This window comes from Phaenicophaeus curvirostris, chromosome 20 (assembly GCF_032191515.1).
Source record: "Phaenicophaeus curvirostris isolate KB17595 chromosome 20, BPBGC_Pcur_1.0, whole genome shotgun sequence".
Lineage (NCBI taxonomy): Eukaryota > Metazoa > Chordata > Aves > Cuculiformes > Cuculidae > Phaenicophaeus > Phaenicophaeus curvirostris.
The window spans coordinates 1389264-1409204 of NC_091411.1; the positions used below are offsets into that span (position 1 = coordinate 1389264).

At 51.5% G+C, this 19941-nt stretch overlaps 1 protein-coding gene across 3 annotated transcripts; it reads left to right on the plus strand.

Annotated features, from left to right (window-relative positions):
* Window positions 1-832: 832 nt before the first annotated feature.
* On the plus strand, window positions 833-19393 carry NOXA1 (NADPH oxidase activator 1). Of its 3 annotated transcripts, XM_069873101.1 has the most exons (15): window positions 833-1006; window positions 5022-5104; window positions 6103-6211; window positions 8829-8963; window positions 10421-10528; window positions 11252-11311; window positions 11877-11914; window positions 12595-12736; window positions 15043-15096; window positions 16173-16245; window positions 16422-16480; window positions 17364-17536; window positions 18747-18852; window positions 18933-19056; window positions 19266-19393. In XM_069873101.1, exons 1-15 carry the CDS (start codon window positions 833-835, stop codon window positions 19361-19363), a joined length of 1536 nt encoding a protein of 511 aa, XP_069729202.1. In that variant the 3' UTR covers window positions 19364-19393. The 3 variants fall into 3 exon arrangements, with proteins under 3 accessions (XP_069729202.1, XP_069729201.1, XP_069729200.1); XM_069873100.1 differs by having other exon boundaries at window positions 18933-19387; XM_069873099.1 differs by having other exon boundaries at window positions 18747-19387.
* The last annotated feature ends 548 nt before the right edge of the window (window positions 19394-19941 follow it).

Consider the following 19941-nt stretch of genomic DNA (forward strand, 5'->3'; position numbering starts at 1 on the left):
GCAAAAGTGCTGAGGGTGCTCTCAGTCCCAGTGCCCGTGTCTGTGACAAAGATGTGCTCACCCTAGTTCATGTGCAGTCTTATATGGTCATGAGAATTTCTCTTTTTAATTAGAATCATAGAATCACCAGGTCGGAAAAGACCCACCGGATCATCGAGTCCGACCATTCCTATCAATCACTAAACCATGTCCCTCAGCTACTCGATTAAAACACACTTGAGTCCTGGGTTTGGTTTTGGGCCCCTCACAACCAGAAAGACCTCAAGGAGCTGGAGCTCATCTGGAAAAGGGAACAAAGCTGGGGAAGGGTCTGGAGCCCAGGGTTATGGAAGCTGTGTAGTCTGGAGAAGAGGAGGCTGAGCAGAGACCTCATCTCCCTCTGCAGCTCTGGGAAAGGAGATTGAAGGGATGAGGGTGCTGGGCTCTGCTCCTGAGTAACAAGGGATATGGCTTCAAGTTGCTCCAGGGGAAGTTTAGATTGAATATTGGGGAAAATTTTGTCTCTAAAGGGTTCTCAGCACTGGCAGAGGCTGCCCAGGGAGGTGGTGGAGTCTCTGTCACTGGAGGGGTTTAAAAGCCGGCAGACGAGGTGCTCAGGGCTCTGGTTTAGTAGTGGACAGGGACAGTTGGACTCGATGATCTCAGTGGTCTTTTCCAACCAAATGACTGAATGATTCCATGATGCCTCCGCTTCCCACTCCATTCATGGCCCCAGGTGAAGAAGGAGTGGAGCGGGAGGAGGCGATTGGAGGCCCAGACAGGGTGAACAAGGAAGTCCGGCTACCTCCGATCGCCTCCACCTGCTCCTCGAGCCGGTGAGACGGGCAGAGCCATGGAGTACCGGGAGCTGGTGCGGCTCTGGCACCGTGGCGTGCTGGCGGCTGACGGCGGCGACTGGGAAGCCGCGCTGGACATCTTTGCCAGGATCCCAGAGCCACCATCCAGGATCTGCTTCAACGTGGGCTGCCTGCATCTGCTGGCGGGGCGGGCGGCGGAGGCGCTGCAGGTGTGGGGGCGAGGGAGGGGGCAAGGGGAGCAGGGAACTGAGGGGACGAGGGAAAGGGAGAGGGGGGCAAGTGGATGGAGGAGGGGGGCAGGTGGATGGGAGAGGGGGCAAGTGGATGGGAGAGGGGGGCGAGTGAATGGGAGGGGGGCAAGCGAGTGGGAAAGGGAGTGAGTGAATGGGAGGGAGGCAACTGAATGGGGGAAGGGGGGTAAGTGAATGGAGAAAGGGGGTGAGTGAATGGGAAAAGGGGGTGAGTGAGTGGGGGAGGGGGCAAGTGAGTGTGGGAGGGGGCAAGTGAGTGGGGGGTGAGTGAATGGGAAAGAGGGGGCAAGTGAATGGGAGAGGGGGGCAAATGAAAGGGGGAAGGGGCAAGTGAATGGAGGAGGGGGGCAAGTGAACAGGAGAGGGGGGCAAGTGGATGGGAGGGGGGGCAAGTGAATGGGAGAGGGGGGCAAGTGAATGGAAGGGGGGGCAAGTGAATGGGAGAGGGGGGCAAGTGAATGGGAGAGGGGGGCAAGTGGATGGAAGAGTGGGGCAAGTGGATGGGAGAGCGAGTGAATGGGAGGGGGTCAAGCGAGTGGGAAAGGGAGTGAGTGAATGGGAGGGAGGCAACTGAATGGGGGAAGGGGGGTAAGTGAATGGAGAAAGGGGGTGAGTGAATGGGAAAAGGGGGTGAGTGAGTGGGGGAGGGGGCAAGTGAGTGGGGGAGGGGGCAAGAGAGTGGGGGGTGAGTGAATGGGAAAGAGGGGGCAAGTGAATGGGAGAGGGCTAGTGAATGGGAGAGGGGGGCAAGTGAATGCGGGAAGGGGGCAAATGAATGGGAGAGGGGGCAAGTGAATGGGAGAGGGGGGCAAATGAAAGGGAGAAGGGGCAAGTGAATGGAGGAGGGGGGCAAGTGAACAGGAGAGGGGGGCAAGTGAATGGGAGGGGGGGCAAGTGAATGGAAGGTGGGGCAAGTGGATGGAAGAGTGGGGCAAGTGGATGGGAGGGCGAGTGAATGGGAGGGGGACAATTGAGTGGGAAAGGGAGTGAGTGAATGGGAGGGGGGCAACTGAATGGGGGAAGGGGGGTAAGTGAATGTTGGAAGGGGGTGAGTGAATGGGAAAAGGGGGTGAGTGAGTGTGGGAGGGGGCAAGTGAGTGTGGGAGGGGGCAAGTGAGTGGGGGGTGAGTGAATGGGAAAGAGGGGGCAAGTGAATGGGAGAGGGGAGCAAATGAAAGGGAGAGGGGGCAAGTGAACAGGAGAGGGGGGTAAGTGGATGGGAGAGGGGGCAAGTGAATGGGAGGGCGAGTGAATGGGAGGGGGTCAAGCGAGTGGGAAAGGGAGTGAGTGAATGGGAGGGAGGCAACTGTATGGGGGAAGGGGGGGTAAGTGAATGGTGGAAGGGGGTGAGTGAATGGGAAAAGGGAGTGAGTGAGTGTGGGAGGGGGCAAGTGAGTGGGGGAGGGGGCAAGTGAATGGGAGAGGGGGACAAGTGAGTGCGGGAAGGGGCGAATGAATGGGAGAAGGGGCAAGTGAATGGGAGAGGGGGCAAATGAAAGGGAGAAGGGGCAAGTGAACAGGAGAGGGGGGCAAGTGAACAGGAGAGGGGGGCAAGTGAATGGGAGAGGGGGACAAGTGGATGGGAGAGGGAGGGCAAGTGGATGGGAGAGGGAGGCAAGTAAATGGGGGAAGGGGGCAAGTGAATGGGAGGGTAACTGAATGGGAGGGGGCAGCAAGTGAACAGGGGTCAAGTGTTTGGGTGCTGTGAGTGAATGGGAGGAGGGCAAGTAAATGGGGGAAGGGGGCAAGTGAATGGGGTGAAGGGCGAGTAAATGGTAGAGGGAGGGGAAAAGGAATGGGGAGGGTGGGTGAGCAGGGAGGGGGTGAATGAATGGAGGGGAGTGAATGAGGAGGGGAGGAGTGAAAGTGGAGGGGGGGCAAGTGAATGTGGGGATTGAGTAAATAGGGAGGAGAGGGAGCGGGGGTGTGAGGGAATGGGAAGGCAAGAGAACAGGGAGGACGATGTGAGGGAACAGGGAGAAGGGCAAGTGAACAGGGAGAGCAGGTGAAGGGAATGAGTGAATGGGATGGGGGGCAAGTGAATAGGGGGTGTGGGTGAACAGAGGAGGGGGGCAAGTGAAAGGGATAGGATGAGAAGATGGGGGGGAGAGAGAGATAGGAGGCTCCCCTGTTTTGGATTTCAAAGAGCAGACTGGTACAAATCCAGCCTGGTTTGGGTGGGATGAGATGTTTGAAGCCCATCCAGTCCCACCCCTGCCATGGACAGGGACATCTCCCACTGGATCAGGGGCTCCAAGCCCCATCCAGCCTGTCCTTGAACCCCTCCAGGGATGGGGCAGCCACCACTGCTCTGGGCTACCTGGGCCAGGGCCTCCCCACCCTCATAGCAAAACATTTTTTCCCAAGATCTCGTCTCAATCTCCCCTCTTTCAGCTGAAAACTGTTCCCCGTCATCCTCTCCCTGATCAAGACCCCCTCTCCAGCTTTTCTGGAGCCTCTCTCAGGACTGGAAGCTGCTCTAAGGTCTCCCCAGAGCCTTCTCTTCTCCAGGCTGAAGAACCCCAACTTTCTCAGCCTTTCTTCGTAGGAGAGGGGCTCCAGCCCTCAGATCATTTTGGTGGCCCTCCTATGGAGTCATTCCCACAGGTCTGTGACTTCCCTGTACTGAGGACTCCAGAGCTGGAGGTGGATCTCCCCAGAGCGGAGCAGAGGGGCAGAATCCCCTCCCCGTCCCTGCTGGTCCCACTGCTTTGGATGCAGCCCAGGGCATGGCTGGGTCTCTGGTCTGTGGGCACACATTGCCAGCTCATGTAGAGTGTCTCATCCACCACATCCAGCTCACAGCATGAATGCAGGTGGTGATGGACACAAACAGGGAGCCCTGCAGCCGCCTGTGTCCCCTGACAGTCCTGCAGAGTCTACCAAGAAGAAACCAGTGCTGGAAACCTTCTGCCCCTCCAACAGGGAGAGCACCGGGGAAGGCAGGCAGGGAAGCGCCCCAAGGAAAAGCCTTTTTATTACAGCCCCTAGCCTGTCTGTACATCTGTCTGTCTGTCTGGTGCCCAGAGAGAAGATGCATATAAGCTGTTTCTTAAATAGCAGCAAGAGGAGCTCAGGCTGTGTCGAGGGGCTGGGGCAGAGCTGTGCAGCCCCAAACTAGGCAGCCGCTGTTGGGGACAACAGCGAGCACAGCACGATTCTATGATTCTAAGAGACCTCTTAGCCCCAATGAATGGGCACTGGGAAGAAGCTCGGCTCTATTTCCGCATAGATTAAGGGCTGCTTGTTTATGTTTTCTATTTTATAGCACAGTAAAACCAACTGCTGAAGCAAGGTGTGCTGTCAGAGACACAAGAGAAGCCGGCTGCCACCTCGCTGAGGGGCTCAGATGCTCCCTGACCTATTACAACATATTTTCACCCTTGCTATTCTGTCCCTGTCTGGGTAGCGTCAGGAAAGGCCAGGGTTTCAGGCTTGGTTCGTTATCCTCATACCATCTCTTTGCAATGATCAGTGAAGGAGCTTTCTTAGAAGGCTATTGAGCCAGTTTTCCCCGCGCTGTTACTTAGAACCATCAGCCATGAGCTACTGCCAGCTTTGCTAACACCTCCCTGCATCCAGCTGTGGAACTGGACCAGAAATATTGACTTACAGGTGCATTGTGTGAAGCCCTTCAGCATCCTTTCACATACTCATCACCATAGGCTGTTTGAAACAGCTGCTTCCACTGCCAGCACAAACTCAGCTTCAGGCAACACAGTTTTCCCATGACAAGATTCCAGGGGGCAAACATAGCTTATTTATGTTCAGGGAAAGATAAAAACCTGAAGCTCAGCTCATTCAAAGCCAAGACCTGAAAGATGACTTGGAGCTGCCTCTCAGCCCTGTTTGCAGCTCTGCACTTGCCAGTCCAGGGGAGTTGGTCACAAGCCCAGGGACGGCTTCTTTGCCCAGGCATTGACATGAGAGAGCCTAACTGATCCTTGGGATGTGTCTGTGTTTTTCTCCATAGGCATTCAATAAAACCCTTGCGAAGGACAACTCCCTTGCTGTTGGCTTCTTTCAGAGAGGGTTTGTCCACCTGCAGCTGGAAATGTAAGTGTCCATTGCAGCCTTCTCTTCTAGTTATACTTCATTCCTAAAACTAAATGATTCTACGATTCTAAAATTCACCTCTTCCAGCAGTCCTAAACAGCTCAGAATGTCTGGTTTGGTGTTGTAAACTGTGCCATGGGTCAGCAAGTCTTATCTCTAAGACTGGAAGATAGGAGCTGCACAGCTCCAGGGGTGACTGGTAGAGGACATTACTGTCCCAGACGCCGAGAAAGAAGCTGCTCCTGTCTGCAGGGCTGCCAGGCAGTTATGTTGCTGATCAGGTTTTCTTTGGGAATGAAAAAAATCTAATTGCACTGCTGGGTTTATCTTCAAAGGATCCGTGTAACTCTGGCCTTCCTAAAAACGCAGTCTGAGCACAGCATCTGCCTCTCACTCTTTGCCAACAGCAGATTTTGTGGGCTTGATCTCAATCTCACTGATTCAATGTTGACCTTGTTCTGCTAGTGTCATGGGATTGGTTGTTTCCAGGATTAAATCACAGTGACATCCTGCTCACAGCACAGGTGGAGGAACCTCCAAAGTTCAGTTACTCTCTTTTCTGTTGTTTTCCCCATAATTTCCAGACCTTAATTTCAAAAAAAAAATACTATCTCTATTTCATAGCATGGTTTGGGTTTGGAAGGCACAGAATGCAGAGCTGCTCACTTTAATGCCCTCCCAGGTGTTCAAGACCAAGTTGGATGGGGCTTTGAGCAACCTGATCCAGTGGGAGGTGTCCATGCCCACAGCAGAGGTTTGGGACCAGATGAGCTTTAAGGTCCTTTCCAAAGCATCCCATGACACTATGATTCTGTTCTCCCTACCACCAAGTAGAGGACAGGGAATTTCCTGCGGGCACAAGGTGACACCTCTCTGCTGCAGCTCTCCTCATCCAGGCTGCAGAGAAGGATGCATGGGCTTTCCTAGCTTGATTTCTGAAGTTTTGAATGTCTTCACCTTTTTTAGCCTCAGTTTCTTCTCTTGTTTCTTCCCTTTAGGTATGAAGAAGCGCTCTCTGACTATCACATGGCCTTCAGCCACCTAAGGAAAAACCCTTTCATCGATTACAAGCAGCTGGGGCTGCGCTACATTCTCTATGCATGGGAGGTAAGAACCTGTCTCAGCAATCCTCCCCTCTGTGAGGATGTTCATCAGGTCTTCAGCAGCAGGTGTTGGTAACAGTATGTTAGAACAGTGAATAATTTATACTTGCATTATTTTAAAGGAACTTAATCACAAAAGTTATAAAACAATGGCATCTCTGAAGAGTTCAGCAAATTACACAGTTTGAAAAGTAAAATTGTTCTGAGCAGAGGTACTGGAATTTGTATATTGGGTTTTTTATGCTTGTCTATGCGTGTAGTATTTACACTTTGAAGCATGTAAATACACATCTGAGTTTTATGAACTTGACTCTGAAAGCTGAAATTGAAGTGTAGACAGATGGGAACAAAACTGGTCCATTATGAAGGGTCTAAGAAACTTCATAGAATCATAGTGTCATAGAATGGTTTGAGTTGGAAGGGAGTTGGAAGCCCATCCATTTCCATCCCCTGCCACAGCAGGGGGACACCTGCAATTGCTCCAAGTCCCATCCAGCCTGGCCTTGAACACCTCCAGGAATGGGGCAGCCACCACTTCTCTAGGCAGCCTGGGCCAGGGCCTCCCCACCCTCACAGCAAAACATTTCTTCCCAAGATCTAAACTGATGTGCAGGAAGGCCTGTCCTTCCAACTGTAGCAAGCGGTTTTAACATTAAGTCTGTGTCCGAGCTTACCCACTGGGCTGCGAGCTGTGTTTTCTTCTGTACCACTTTATTCCACAACCCCCTTGGGGTTATGGGGAGCCAACCCACCCCATCCTGTTGAAAAAAATTGCTCAGTCTGAATTGATTGTAAATATTTGTAGTACTGGTGATGTAAAAAACTGTGCTTTATGCTGTGGGTTCATGTTGTCCTCTCTCCTGAGTATGCACACACAGGCTGCGTGTCAGATACAGGGATGAGTATTTAATTCTTCCCTGCTGCAAGAGCAAGGAGTCATTGTGCGACTCAAGTCAAGCATGCCCAGTACCCCGCCATCCCGTCTCCATCGATTTTTGTGCACCTTATACCTGGCAGGAGGAAGCTATCCTTGGCATCTGTGCTATTACCCAAACCTCAGTGTTTTTAACAGTTTCAGTACCAGAGTGCTGCTGTCTCAAGACCTCCCAGACACTTACAAACAGCGGGTTCCCTTTGGGAGCTGCAGGGGCGCCCTGAGACGAAGGGAGGAGGGCGGTAGCCGGGCACACAGCCCCTCGCTCAGCAGGCTCTAGGCACTGCCAGGAATTGTTCTGTCACTGTGCTGGCACTCTGGACACAGGATCTGCATCCCTGTTTGACTCTATCTCGCTCCTTCATCTCCCTGCAGCTCATTTTTCAAGCTGCAAAGACACAATTCTGCTAAAGACAGGGCCATCAGCTTTCCCGACGCGTGGCCTCTCATGTGCTGCATCTGATACCTCAAGGGAGGTATGCTGTGTGATTTGAAAATCCAGAAAGGATTTTATAATCTCTTGCAAGGCTATAGCACTTCTGAGCTGGGGAAGAGATGCTGCCTTGCCTCTCCAAGTAGGAGCAGATCCTGTAAGTGTTCAGGATGGCTGTTCCTCACCCCACAAACAGCTGTCTTCTACTGTCATGGTTAGGGAGTGAAGGAAAAGCATCCTATTTGCTGCACCTCCAGCCCAAGCACGACTTGCACGCAGATATTGCAAATTGATTTGCAAGCTGATAACCCTATCGTGAAAGAGAGTGAGGTCACACTTCTGCCTTGTGGGCCAGCGGCTTTTCCATGCACTGAGTGTTGGCCAGTGACAAGAAGAGATCTCCCACTTTTAATTCAGTGTATATTATAGATCAAGGCTCCCCAGCACCCCATCCGTAATGCTCCCACGCGTTGCCACCTCACCACTGAACACACTTACAAGCTGCTGAAGGGTAACAAGCTAGAGCTGACAATTTGCATGTTCACAGCCCACTTCCATGAGAAATATTTTCAGTTAAGTTATTTTTGCAGCAAAAAGGAGTCAGAATCCCAGAACAGTTGGGGTTGGAAGGGCTCTTTGGAGCTCATCCAGTCCAACTCCCCTACCGATGCAAGGTCACCTCCAGAAGGTTCCACAGGAACATGTCTGCATGGGTTTGAATATCTTTAAAGAAGGAGACTCCACGCCCTGGGCAGCCTGTCCCAATGCTCTGTCACCCTGTGGGAGTTCTCCCTTATGTTCAGATGGAACTTGCTGTGTTCCCATTTGTGCCTGGTGCCTCATGTCCTGTTGCTGGGCAGCATTGAAAAGTCTGGCCCCATCCTTTTGACACCCACCCTCTAGATTCCTCTGCATGGGGTAAAATATTACCTAGTTGCAGAAACCCATGCAACTTGCCAAAGAAATCCTTACTGGTCTTCAGGTGCAGGAAGGATAAGATTAAGCAGGGTCTTTATCTGGTGTTCCCTGTGCCTCTCCTGGAGTAGAGCCAGAAGGATCTGACCTGGAGCTACAGCTTGTGTCTCTTCCCACTCTGTCAATGAATTGTTTTCAGCTGTGCTTCTCCAAGCACCTTTCCTGGGGCCAGTGGGGAGTGGGTTGGTGCTGCTGCTGTATCTGTGTGTTTCCCTGCCTGGTCCCTGTGTCCCAGTGGATCTCAGTCTGGGTGTTCCGTGCCCTCCCTGCCCTCCCCAGGTGCTGTACAGCACGGCTGCAGCGCAGTGCCGGCTGCAGCAGTGGCAGGAGGCCAGAGTCACCCTGGATAAAGCTGTGGTGTGGAGACCTGAAGGAAGAACAGCGATCCTGGACATGGCCCTGGAGCAGGTGCAGGTAAGTCCACCTCTGTGAGCTCCTGGGAACCTTCATGGGGCTCAGGTTAAGAAATACAAGATAAGAACTGACTAATTGTTGTATGTTTTGATTTTTTTCTGTCTACACACCTACTTTGTAACAGAATCTATGCTATTTGCACATGATGGTCTACCAAACCAGTGCTTCAGCTTATCAAGTAACTTCATGAGGAGCGGCTGAGAGAGCTGGGGTTGTTTAGCCTGGAGAAGAGGAGGCTGAGGGGTGACCTCATTGCTCTCTACAACTACCTGAAAGGACGTTGTAGAGAGGAGGGTGCTGGCCTCTTCTCCCAAGTGACAGGGGACAGGACAAGAGGGAATGGCTTCAAGCTCCGCCAGGGGAGGTTTAGGCTAGACGTTAGGAAAAAATTCTTTACAGAAAGGGTCATTGGGCACTGGAACAGGCTGCCCAGGGAGGTGGTTGAGTCACCTTCCCTGGAGGTGTTTAAGGCACGGGTGGACGAGGTGCTGAGGGACATGGTTTAGTGTTTGGTAGGAATGGTTGGACTCGGTGATCCGGTGGGTCTCTTCCAACCTGGTTATTCTGTGATTCTGTGATTCATCATCCTCAGGTGCTTCATTGCAGAGAAACAGGGTAGCGGAAAACTATGGGATAACCTCTCTGGTTGGGAGGTTACTTTCTAGTCCCTGCTGTCCAGGAGCTTGGTTCTATTCATACTTAGACCATAAACCAAGTTGTCTTATGCACTGTGTAAGTGCAGAATCCCTAAAGCACAGATTTGGAGAGTCTCACTTTTCATGGCGGTGGCTGACTTTTTGTAATCCCATTGGCCTCAGGGAGAACTGGTGGCAGCTCAGATATTAATAAAAATAACATTTAGAGTTTAAGTAGTGGGTAGAAGTGTTCCCAGGGTTGGTTCTAAATGGTAATTTCCTGGTAGACTCTTCTATGATGAGGAACAACTTGCAGATATGTGATTTACGCTTTTTGAAGGGTTCATTATCTTGCTACCTCTACACTTCCTTATCCTATTAGTATCTTTTCTAAGAGATGATCACTTGTTTTCAATCCCGTAATCTCTTCTAGCATCATGGTGAGTTTTTTTAAATTTATTTATTTATGGTTTTGGTTTTTATATTTGCTATCAGCATGCTACTTGGTGGGTGAACAGAGGATAAAAAAGCAGTATTCAAAGTATAATGCTTAAAAGATTTGTCTAATAAAGATTACTCCACTGCCTTCCCTTCCACCTCATCCCATGGCAGCAGTGTTAGTCTCTGACTCAGTGCTGGGCAGTGGTTGCTTAGTTCTGACTGTGCGTGTGCTTGTTAAACCAAAGTGACCTTTTTCAAGTTCACAGCTCCTCCTGGAGCTGTTCTGGCTCACACAGGGAATTTGTACTTGCTTTTCACTGCTGTTACATTTCCTGTATTGCTAACGGGTGGCTTCTCCCTCCTCTGCTTTCCCTGCCCCAGGGCGGCCTTTTTTTAGAGCCCATGCAGGTTCCCCTCGGGGAATTTTTCAGACCACGAAAGAAGGAAGTTGAGCAGCTGGATTCAAAGGATTTCCTGGGCAAACCCAAGGTAACAGCCACACGATCGTTAAGATTGAATGCAAGTAAATTAAAATCCCACCTTCTGGCATCTCTGGAGAGCATTCCGGTTGCTGCTCCACCGATCTCTGCACAGGTGGAGACCTGAGAGCAGGGTCAGGGCTTGCAGCTGGTCATGGCATCTGGGACACAGAAGCCAGAATTTGTTAGAATTGCCACATTTCTATCAAAACTGCAGGTTGGTGCTAAAAACCCTTTCCAGTGTTGGTCAGTTGGAACTCTGAGAATGATGAGCAGGTACTTAGGGAGCCCTGGGGTTGTCCTGTTGCTGACAGTGGCATTTTCAAGAGGAGCACATTCCTCCAGCACGTTCCTACTCATTGCTGCATTCCCAGTGGGACAGGCAGGCATGTGGGAGACAAATGCTTTGTCACATCCTCTAAGACAAGTCAGCAGAGCATTCTGTGATCCCTCTGTGACCAGTGCCACCAGCCAGAGACTTCTGACATGAGTAACGGGAAGAGGAAGTAATTCAGTCACCTACTTTTAAAGAAACCTTGGAAAGACTGAAAAAAACAGGGATATGAACAGCTGAAGCTATTTTAGGAAGGCAGCTCTGCTTTTCCTGCATGGTTCTATGTTATGCCTGACCTTAGGATGTCAGAAGGAAAAGGGTCTGAGTAGACAGCCTTGCGTGAAGTTTGAGGGTCTCTTCATCCAGCCTGGATTCAGTCATTGCTTTGTCCTCCGACAGGTGATCTCATCCATCATTCCCAACGATGAGTACATTGGCTTCGAGCCTCTCAGGCCTCAGGTGAGCAGGACATAGCTGTGAAAGGAGGAACGGAGCTGTCTTGGAGCTCCAGGTAGGGCCTCCTCACAGCACCAGGGTAAGAACATATTGCTGAATAATACAGTGCAATATCAGACAGGGCCTCTCAAAGCCAGGTGGGGTGGGGTGTCAGCAGTGTGAGGGACTCAGAGATGTGAGTCTGCAGCCCTTTGGAGGTGCATTTTGGTCTCTTCACCATGTCAAAACAGCAGTGGAGACCTTGCTGTGCTCACCATGTGTTTGCCCGGGACTTTATTAAACCTGTCAGTGTAAGCATGGCCAGCTTGTTCTGAGAAACTCACGATGGAGCACCAAGGGTAAGGGAGAATATTTCGTTACTCGCCTCCTGATAGGATAAAGAGGGAGAAGCAGGAGGTAGATTCTGGTAAGGTGTGGGGCAGCAGGCTTCAGTCTGGGTGCTGCAGTGTGACAAATGTAATCAAAAGTAAAGACAAAATACCACAGTGTGGTAGTCAGAGGCACAGTAAATAAGGTGGCACCACTGCTATACAAGGTACTGTTGCAAATGTTGTTGTTCCCTCCACAGAAACAGGGCTTTTATGAACCCAGTGTTGACACTCTGCGGTAAGTGTTCAGCTCTGCCCTAGTGTGACTCTCCTCTCCCCGTTTCCGTTTGGAAGGTCGTGTTTTGTTCTCTGCTGCCTTTCCCTGAAGGCTCAGTGGGACCCACACCCACTTCTCACCAAGGGTGGAGTAGATGGCAAGCATGCAAATGCCCCTATGGCTGCAGTTCATCAGCACCTCTTGTGGAAGAACCCCATTGCAGTTTGCAGGAGGTGATTCAACAGTCTTGGGAGACAGGCATGGATCCTGTGGCATGGAACGTGCCAAGATCCATGCCAAAGGATGCTCGGCTGTCCCATCCTGGTTCCCAGGACAAAGCCTCCACATCCTCATTCCCAAGCATGCTGTGTTGAGCCCAAATCAGCCCTTGTTCAAAATGCATGAAAATCACTTGTTTTGGTGATGTACTGATGGTACTTCAGGGCTGAGTTTAATAAGTGTTTTGATATGGAGAATGTTTGTTAGTATAAGGAAAATGGGGCAGTTGCATTTGGGAAATCAATGTTTTTCCATGCTCCTTTTGTTCCCAGTTGGACCAAAGAGTAGCAAGGGAAATCATAATTTCCAACACCTGAATCTTTCAGCACACATCAGTTTGGATCAGTCCTGTGTTCTGGATCAAAGCCATCCAGTACCAGAATTCCAGGGTTAGTAAAGGTGCTCTCGTTCTTTCTTTCCAGAGACAGTGAGTCAGGCTACTATCGAGTCGTGTCCCATTATTGCCCTGAGGATTCGGAGAAGCTGGAGGTGAAAGCTGGCAGCTTGGTCTTTGTGCTGGCGAGAAGAGCGGATGGTTGGGCTACAGCTATACATGATGGACAAGTAAGGACAACTAGTGGGCTTTCCAGCCCATCCGTACCAGCAAAGCCCACAGATCCTCCTGGGAATGGGAGCTTGCCACAACCCTCAGAGCGTGCTCCTTGGGCACCTGCAGCAACACAGAGCAGAGGAGAAGCACAGAAGCTCATTTCATAGAATCATAGAATCATGGAGTGGTTTGGAAGGGACTTTAAGCTCATCTAGTTCCAAACCCCCTGCCATGGGCAGGGACATCTCCCACTGGATCAGGGTGCTCAAAGCCCCATCCAACCTGGTCTTGAACACCTCCAGGGATGGGACATCCATGACTTCCATGGGCAACCTCTTTCCACCAAACGTTGCTGACCATGGATTTCCCTGACACCTGGCTTCTGCCTCTGTAGCTCCACAAGGCGTCTTTTGGGGCATTTGTTCTCTCCACCATACAAGACCCTACTGTGAAATCAATAGGATAGTGGGCCTTGCCAAGGACCGCTGTCTAGACCAGTATTTGTTATCTGAGAGCTCTAACAGAGCCAAGGGGACAGGTTGGTCCTGAGCTGTAGTTCCTCTGTTAAATTAACTGTGGGAGGGCTTGGGGAAGGCTTCAGCTGGGCAGGCAGGTTTTATAAAGGGCTCTAGAGAAGACATTGCATTGAAGGTCAGCAAATCTGACATCTTTCTGCAGATGAGGGAGCTCTACTGTGAACTGGTAGAATAGAAGCATAAATGTGGCAACATGGAAAAACTTTTGTTGACAGAAGCTATTTCTCACGCCTCTTTAAGTTCTTCAAAAGAGCCAGGACATACCTGCGTTATGTTGGGTGAGGGCATGTATTAACCACCTAGATTTCCAAAACAAGTCGAAAGATTCTTCACAAGACCATTAAAAACCCAGTGAGCTGTTTGAGCACAGGAGGCAGTGCTCTGAGAAACGGTGGGCATAGAACAGGGCTTTCTTTCTTCATCTTAAAGGAATGCTGTCCACACAGAGAATCTTCTGTAACCCAAGCATTTCGCACATTCCTAAGGGGAGTTATAGGGAGAGTGATTGAGTGCTTTTTATGGTGACTGTGCTCCATGACAGGCAATCAAACTGTTTGTCATAGCCTGAAGCATCAGTGAACAATTACAGAAGTATCTGAATGCGTTTGGTGACTGCTCACTGAAGTGTAGGGTGCAATTCAAAGTGGAAAAAAAGTAAAATAATAGGCACTGGGGGGAGAGAAAAGTGTAATTACTCTGTTGAAATTAATAGCTATAGAGCAGTGATTGTCAGGAATGCTGCTTGGGGAAGAGCGGCTGGAGAGCTGCCCTGTGGTAAAGGAGCTGGAGCGGTGGTTGACAGCAGCTGAACACAAACCAGCAGTGGCCCAGGTGGCCAAGAAGGCCAACAGCAACCTGGCCTCAATCAGCCCTGTGGCCAGCAGGAGGAGGGAAGGGATCGTCCCCCTGGACTTAGCACTGGTGAGGTCACGCCTCGAATCCTGGGTTCAGTTTTGGGCCCCTCACTCCAAGGGCTGGAGCTTGTCTGGAGAAGGGAACAGAGCTGGGGAAGGGTCTGGAGCCCAGGGGATCTGGGAGCAGCTGAGGGGCCTGGGGCTGTTTAGCCTGGAGAAGAGGAGGCTGAGAGGAGACCTCATTGCTCTCTGCAGCTCCTGGATAGGGGGTTGGGGGGAGGTGGGTGCTGGGCTCTGCTCCTAAGTAACAAGCAACAGGACAAGAAGAAATGGCCTCAAGTTGCACCAGGAGAGGTTTAGATTGGATACTGGGGAAAATGTCTTTACTGACAAAGTGATGAAACCTTGGCAGAGGCTGCCCAGGGCAGTGGTGGGGTCTCCATCCCAGGAGGGGATCAAAAACAACGTGGCCGTGGCACTTGAGGACATGACGATTCTATGATTCTGTGATTCTACACATTGGTATCCCTTGGCATCCTTTCTGCTCTCAAGTGTCTGTTTTCAGAGCAGAGTGTTGGGCTTGCTGGATATTTGATCTGTTACCACTGCTTTCTGCAGAAAAAAAATATGCAAAAGGATTTTTTTTAACCATTTCTGAGCACAACCCAAACGGGCAACCTGCCTGGAACTTGCAGGTGTTGCTTTAAAGCCTTGGGATTCCAGCTGGGGCTTTGGCCATGGATCCCTTGGTCTCCGCAGTCACCCTGGGCTCTCCGTGGGGACATTGAGGTTGCAGTGGGGCAAGCAGGCAGCAGCATTTGGCAAGGCAGAAGCTGTGCCGAGTGGGGCTGACAGAATCTGGGGCTGGGTAGGCTGGGGCTGCCACAGCAGCAGCTCCTGTCTCACCCGACTCTGTTTTGTGTCCCGCAGAAGCTGCACATACCGAGCTGTCTCCTGGAGGCCGCCTCAAAGATGGACAAATGGGTGAGCAACAACCTTGCAGCCAGGGGGGAGGAAGGAACCGAGAAATACATTTGGGATATTTATTTGTACAATTATCACAGGATAGAACAGCTGCTTAAGAGAAATGTGCAGCGTGCAGCCCAGACACCATGAGTGAAGACCAAGTGCTCTTAAACTGGAACAACAGAAGAGTTTAGAGCAGGAAAAAGGTTTATAGTTTTATGTAAATTGGATCTCTTTACAGCAAAAACTGGGGGTTTGGACACATATCCAAACCCCAGTGGCTCACCTCACAGGCTGATCTAGGTGCTGATGTCTCTTGTTTGCTGTGGACTGATGGAGCACACAGAGATATCTGCAACCACCAGGTGTAGCACAGAAGCTCATGTGTTTTAGTGCTCCAGCAGAGCAAGCCTTAAACCCTCACCATTTACTTAGAAAAAGTTCCTTCATCTCCCATTTCCACCACAGGCACACACACACGATCCAAATCATCTTCCATCTGATCCCAATGTGGAAAAGTGCAACTGAGGCCCTTTTTTCCTTATTAATATGATGAGAATGAGCAGTTGCATTTTGGAAAACAGCGTTTCCCGAGCTCTTTTTGTTCCCAGTTGGACCAAAGAGTAGTAATGGAAATCATAATTTCCTTACACATGAAACTTCTGGCACACACCGATTTGGATCAGTGAGATATGTTTGAAGCACATGGTTGTTCTGATGTTGCTATGATTGTTATTTTCCCTCTGAACGAACTCACTTTGGGAATTTGCTCAGTGGATGTCTTGCTGTGAACTAGTCTAAGCTCCCAGGTGAGCTGGCAGGTGGTGGGGAGAGCCCTCAGCAGAGCCTGAGCAACCTCCCTCTGCTCCAGCACCAACCCAGCAAAGGGCAGGAGGCCAAGGAATCGTCCCACCAAACTTCTCATCACAGTTAAGAGCCTGAGAACTCCACCTCATCCATCCAGTTAATGAACTGGTCTCCTTGGGTCTCTTCCTGGGGTTACACCCAGAAATGTTAACAGGCTGCAGTCTCTGTCACACACGCCAACTTTGCCCGGTGTCTCCTGCTCACTCCTTTCTGATGTTCTGTTGCAGAAGATCAGCAACGGGATTCCCCTCCCTCCTGCCCAGGTGCCTCCCAGCCGGCTCCCCATGAAGCAGAAGCCAGGTAGCTCCTCAGTGTGTGCACGGAGCCGTGTCCAGCCCCGCTGCGTTAGGAGTGTGTGGTGATGCTGGTTGCCCTCTGCCGCCACAGCTGCCTGCGTGCTAGTGGGTTGCAGAGTTGCTGCTGGAGGTCTCTGCTGACGACAGCTGCTGTTCCTCTGCTCTTGTTTTGTTCTTCAGAATCTCCAGGGAGAGAAAATGCCTCTGCAAAGGGTGCTGGGGCCCAAATCGACTTCAAGGTAAGGTGTTTCACAAGCTGAAGATGCTACAGCCTCAAGGATTAAGGCTGTGAAAAGAGCAAGATTACTGGCCAGATCCTCCAAAATTCCTAAAATCACTGGAAATAAACCCTTTTCCTCTGTCCATTTTTCCATTTTGAAGAGAGGCTCCCATGTGGCTGTCCTCCAGCACCTCCAAGCCTGTCACCATGCAGCTTTGAGAGGTGCCCCGAGGTTGGGACTTACCGGGGCAGTGCCCTCTTGCCTCCCTTCAAGGAGCCAGGAGCCCCAGACACAGCAGCATTCTCAGGCACACGCTCTGCAGCTCATTTTGCAGGAGAGAGAGCTGTCTCTGAACTACCTGCTGTCCCTCCTCCCCTCCTTCCATGTGGCATTGTCTGTCCCTGTTAGTCTGAGTACCACAATTCATTCATATTTGTGGTCTGGGATGATGTCCTCTACTGCACCTCCATGTCACTGCCACCCACTGTGGGATGGAGCTGGAGTTGCTCTTGTGTCCACTTGAGGACAGCACCTCCCTGGCAGTGCCAGCTCTGCTCCCTTCAGCTTTGCAACTCTCCTTTGAGGGCTTTTTAAGTCATTTTTTTGTCAGCTGTACCTCAGAAGGCAGCAGAACACGGAAACTCAGCTGGATCTCCCCATATGGCTGGAGGAGTTGGGGTTTGGGGCTGGGAGTTACCCATGTGATTGACCCCAAAACCAGAGTTCCTGGGTCATGGGAGGAACATTGGGTCATGGGCTCTGAATCTGTAGTTCTTCCTCACATCTGCATTTTCATGCCGCACCATGGTATGTAGGAGCCCTGAGCTGAGGGGTTGTGTCTGTGACATCTCTCTTGATACAGGCCCTGAATAACCAAACTGTCCATTGCCACGTCTCTCAGCAGATACCACCAACTGGAGGAGACGCTTCATCCAGCATGGAGAGACCCGTTGTGCTGAGGGCGCGTTGCGAGTGCACCGTGGTGGTGAAGGCAGGCGAGGTGCCGTCTCTGTCGGAGCTGCGGGCACTGCTGCGGGAGCACTTTGGGCAGCAGGCAGAGCGAGGGAAGCTGAGGTTCGCTGCGGGCAGCTCTGGCACGTGGGTGGGGGTGGTGGCAGCAGCCTTGCCCCTCAGGATACAGACCTGTGGTCTGCTGGGAACATTTCAGTGGCATCAAAGCGCTCTAGCAGAGATGCCATAAGATGTGAGCAAACAGCTCTTCTTGCGGGGCTGACCTCATCAGGGCTGATCTTATCCCCAACATAAGAAGAAACTGTTGGAACAGATCCAGAGGAGAGTTGTCCCCTCCATGAAAGTGCCCAACGCCAGGCTGGATGGGGCTATGAGAAATCTGATTGAATGGGAGGTGTCCCTGCCCATGGCAAGGGGTTGGAACTGGATGAGCTTTAAGGTCCCTTCCAACCTAAACCGTTCTATGATTCTATGGCTTTTGTGTTTGAGAACCACATGTGGTCCTGGGGCTTTGGAGTCCCAAAGGATCTTTCCTATGAAACCATACCATGGACAAGAAGCAGGGGAACAGAAGGAAAAACTCTGTGCAGCTGCAGGTGCTGTGTGTTGGGTTTTTACCGGCTCAGCTGAGACTTTGAGATACGCTGGGATCAATGCAGAGGAATTCGGGGGTCGGGTGTAAGTGTGCACTGGTCCTGGGGTGAGGTCTCCCTGACTGCAATATCTCTGGGGACATGCAGTCAGTGTAGTCATAGAATCACAGAATCATTGAGGTTAGAAAGACCTGTAAGTTCATCCAGTCCAACCGTCAGCCCAACCCCACCGTGCCAACTGAACCCTGTCTCCAAGTGCTACGGCCGCACAGGTTTTGAACTCCTCCAGGGATGGAGACTCCTCCACTGTCCTGGGCAGCCCCTGCCAGGGCTTCACAACTCTTTTGGTAAAGAAAATTTTTCCCAGTATCCAATCTAAACCTCCTCCATTGCACCTTGAGGCCATTTCCTCTCCTCCTATCACTTGCTACCGGGGAAAAGAGCCCAGCACCCACATCCCCACAACCTCCTTTACGGGAGCTGTGGAGAGTGATGAGGTTTCCCCTCGAGGAGGTGTGTGAGGAGGTGACAGTGTCCCTCTCACAGTGCTGTTGCTACCCACTGTGCTTGCAGGGTGGCCCACATCACTGTGTAAGGTGACAAGCTCAGAGCTGGTTTACCGAGGGGGCTAGCAAGACTGGAGATGGTAGAGGACGGGGTTTGCCTCCAAGTTTGGGTTCGAGTGCGATGGTTTGATCTGTGTCAATGACCTCTCGCAGCTACTGGCATTCGGATGGGAAAGAGCTGGGTGCAGTTTCAGGTGAGGAGGATCTGGGGAAGGTGTGGAAGCAGCTGACAGACAGCAAGCTGACGCTCTGCTGCCAGGTACGTGACAAGCTTCCCTGCTGTGCTGGCCTCTCATCTCACCTCTGCCTTGCAACTTCCATGCTGACTTTTTCCTGTAGGACTCGGACTCTTGCTTGGGCAGACCCGTCCTCTATCGGATGCTGGCCCAGCACCCTTACCTCGCACAGGGACCGGGCGACCTGGAGTTCAGCAAGGGAGATGTGCTGTATATCCTCTCTGAAGGTAGCTCTCCAGCCCTGTCCAGGCTTTACTGGGGCAGTCTCTGGGAGGGACTAGAGAATAGACGGCCTCTCCAAAGCTGTCTCAGGTTCCTGCTTTCAGGATAAACAGGCTTGTGCTGGGCTTTGCCCAGAGTTAAATCCCAGGCGTGGAAAGTCTCGCTAACCCCACTCGTGGGCTGGAGCTCATCCTACTCCTTTGTGTTTTCCCAGTGAATGACAACTGGCTCGAAGGATGCTGCAATGGCAAGACCGGCATCTTCCCCAAATGCTTTGCAACCCAGACCAGTTGTGACACTACTGCCCTATAGCCAACAGGAGCCTTTTCCTGCCTGACTGCACTGACTCTGGGGGTGGGAGACACCAGTCCCAGCTCTACAACCAGTGCAGCCTCGAGCTCTGCTATACCTAGACAGGAGATGTCCCCCACTTGCAGATCCCATGACGTCCATCCCAGCAGTCCAACAGCAGTTTCTACAGCCTGTTCCAGTTCTGCCATCTTCACCTCTGTGCTTACGCTGCCAAAGATGGGCCCATGCAGGGCAGAGAGAAGAGGGAGTTTGGCTATGGGAAATGTCCATGTGGCAGCTTAGACCTCAGGGGCTCAGAGTGCTGGGTGGGAAGAAGTTCCTCTGGATGGAGGTCTTCACCCTCTCTCTCTTGTTGCTCAAGCTCAGGCTGGAAGGCTGAGCCTCACTGCAATGAAGTCGAGGATAGCTGACTGTGAGCAGGAGGCAGAGCCCAGATCCCCAGGCCATAAGGTCACCTCTCATTGTCTCCGCCTGAGAGAGGTACTGCCCTTTGGGAAGGCTTCTGCAACCAGTTTGCAGTGGGGACAAGGGATAACACTTTGGGTTGGGACCAGCCAGTGTCATCCTCCACAGCAAAT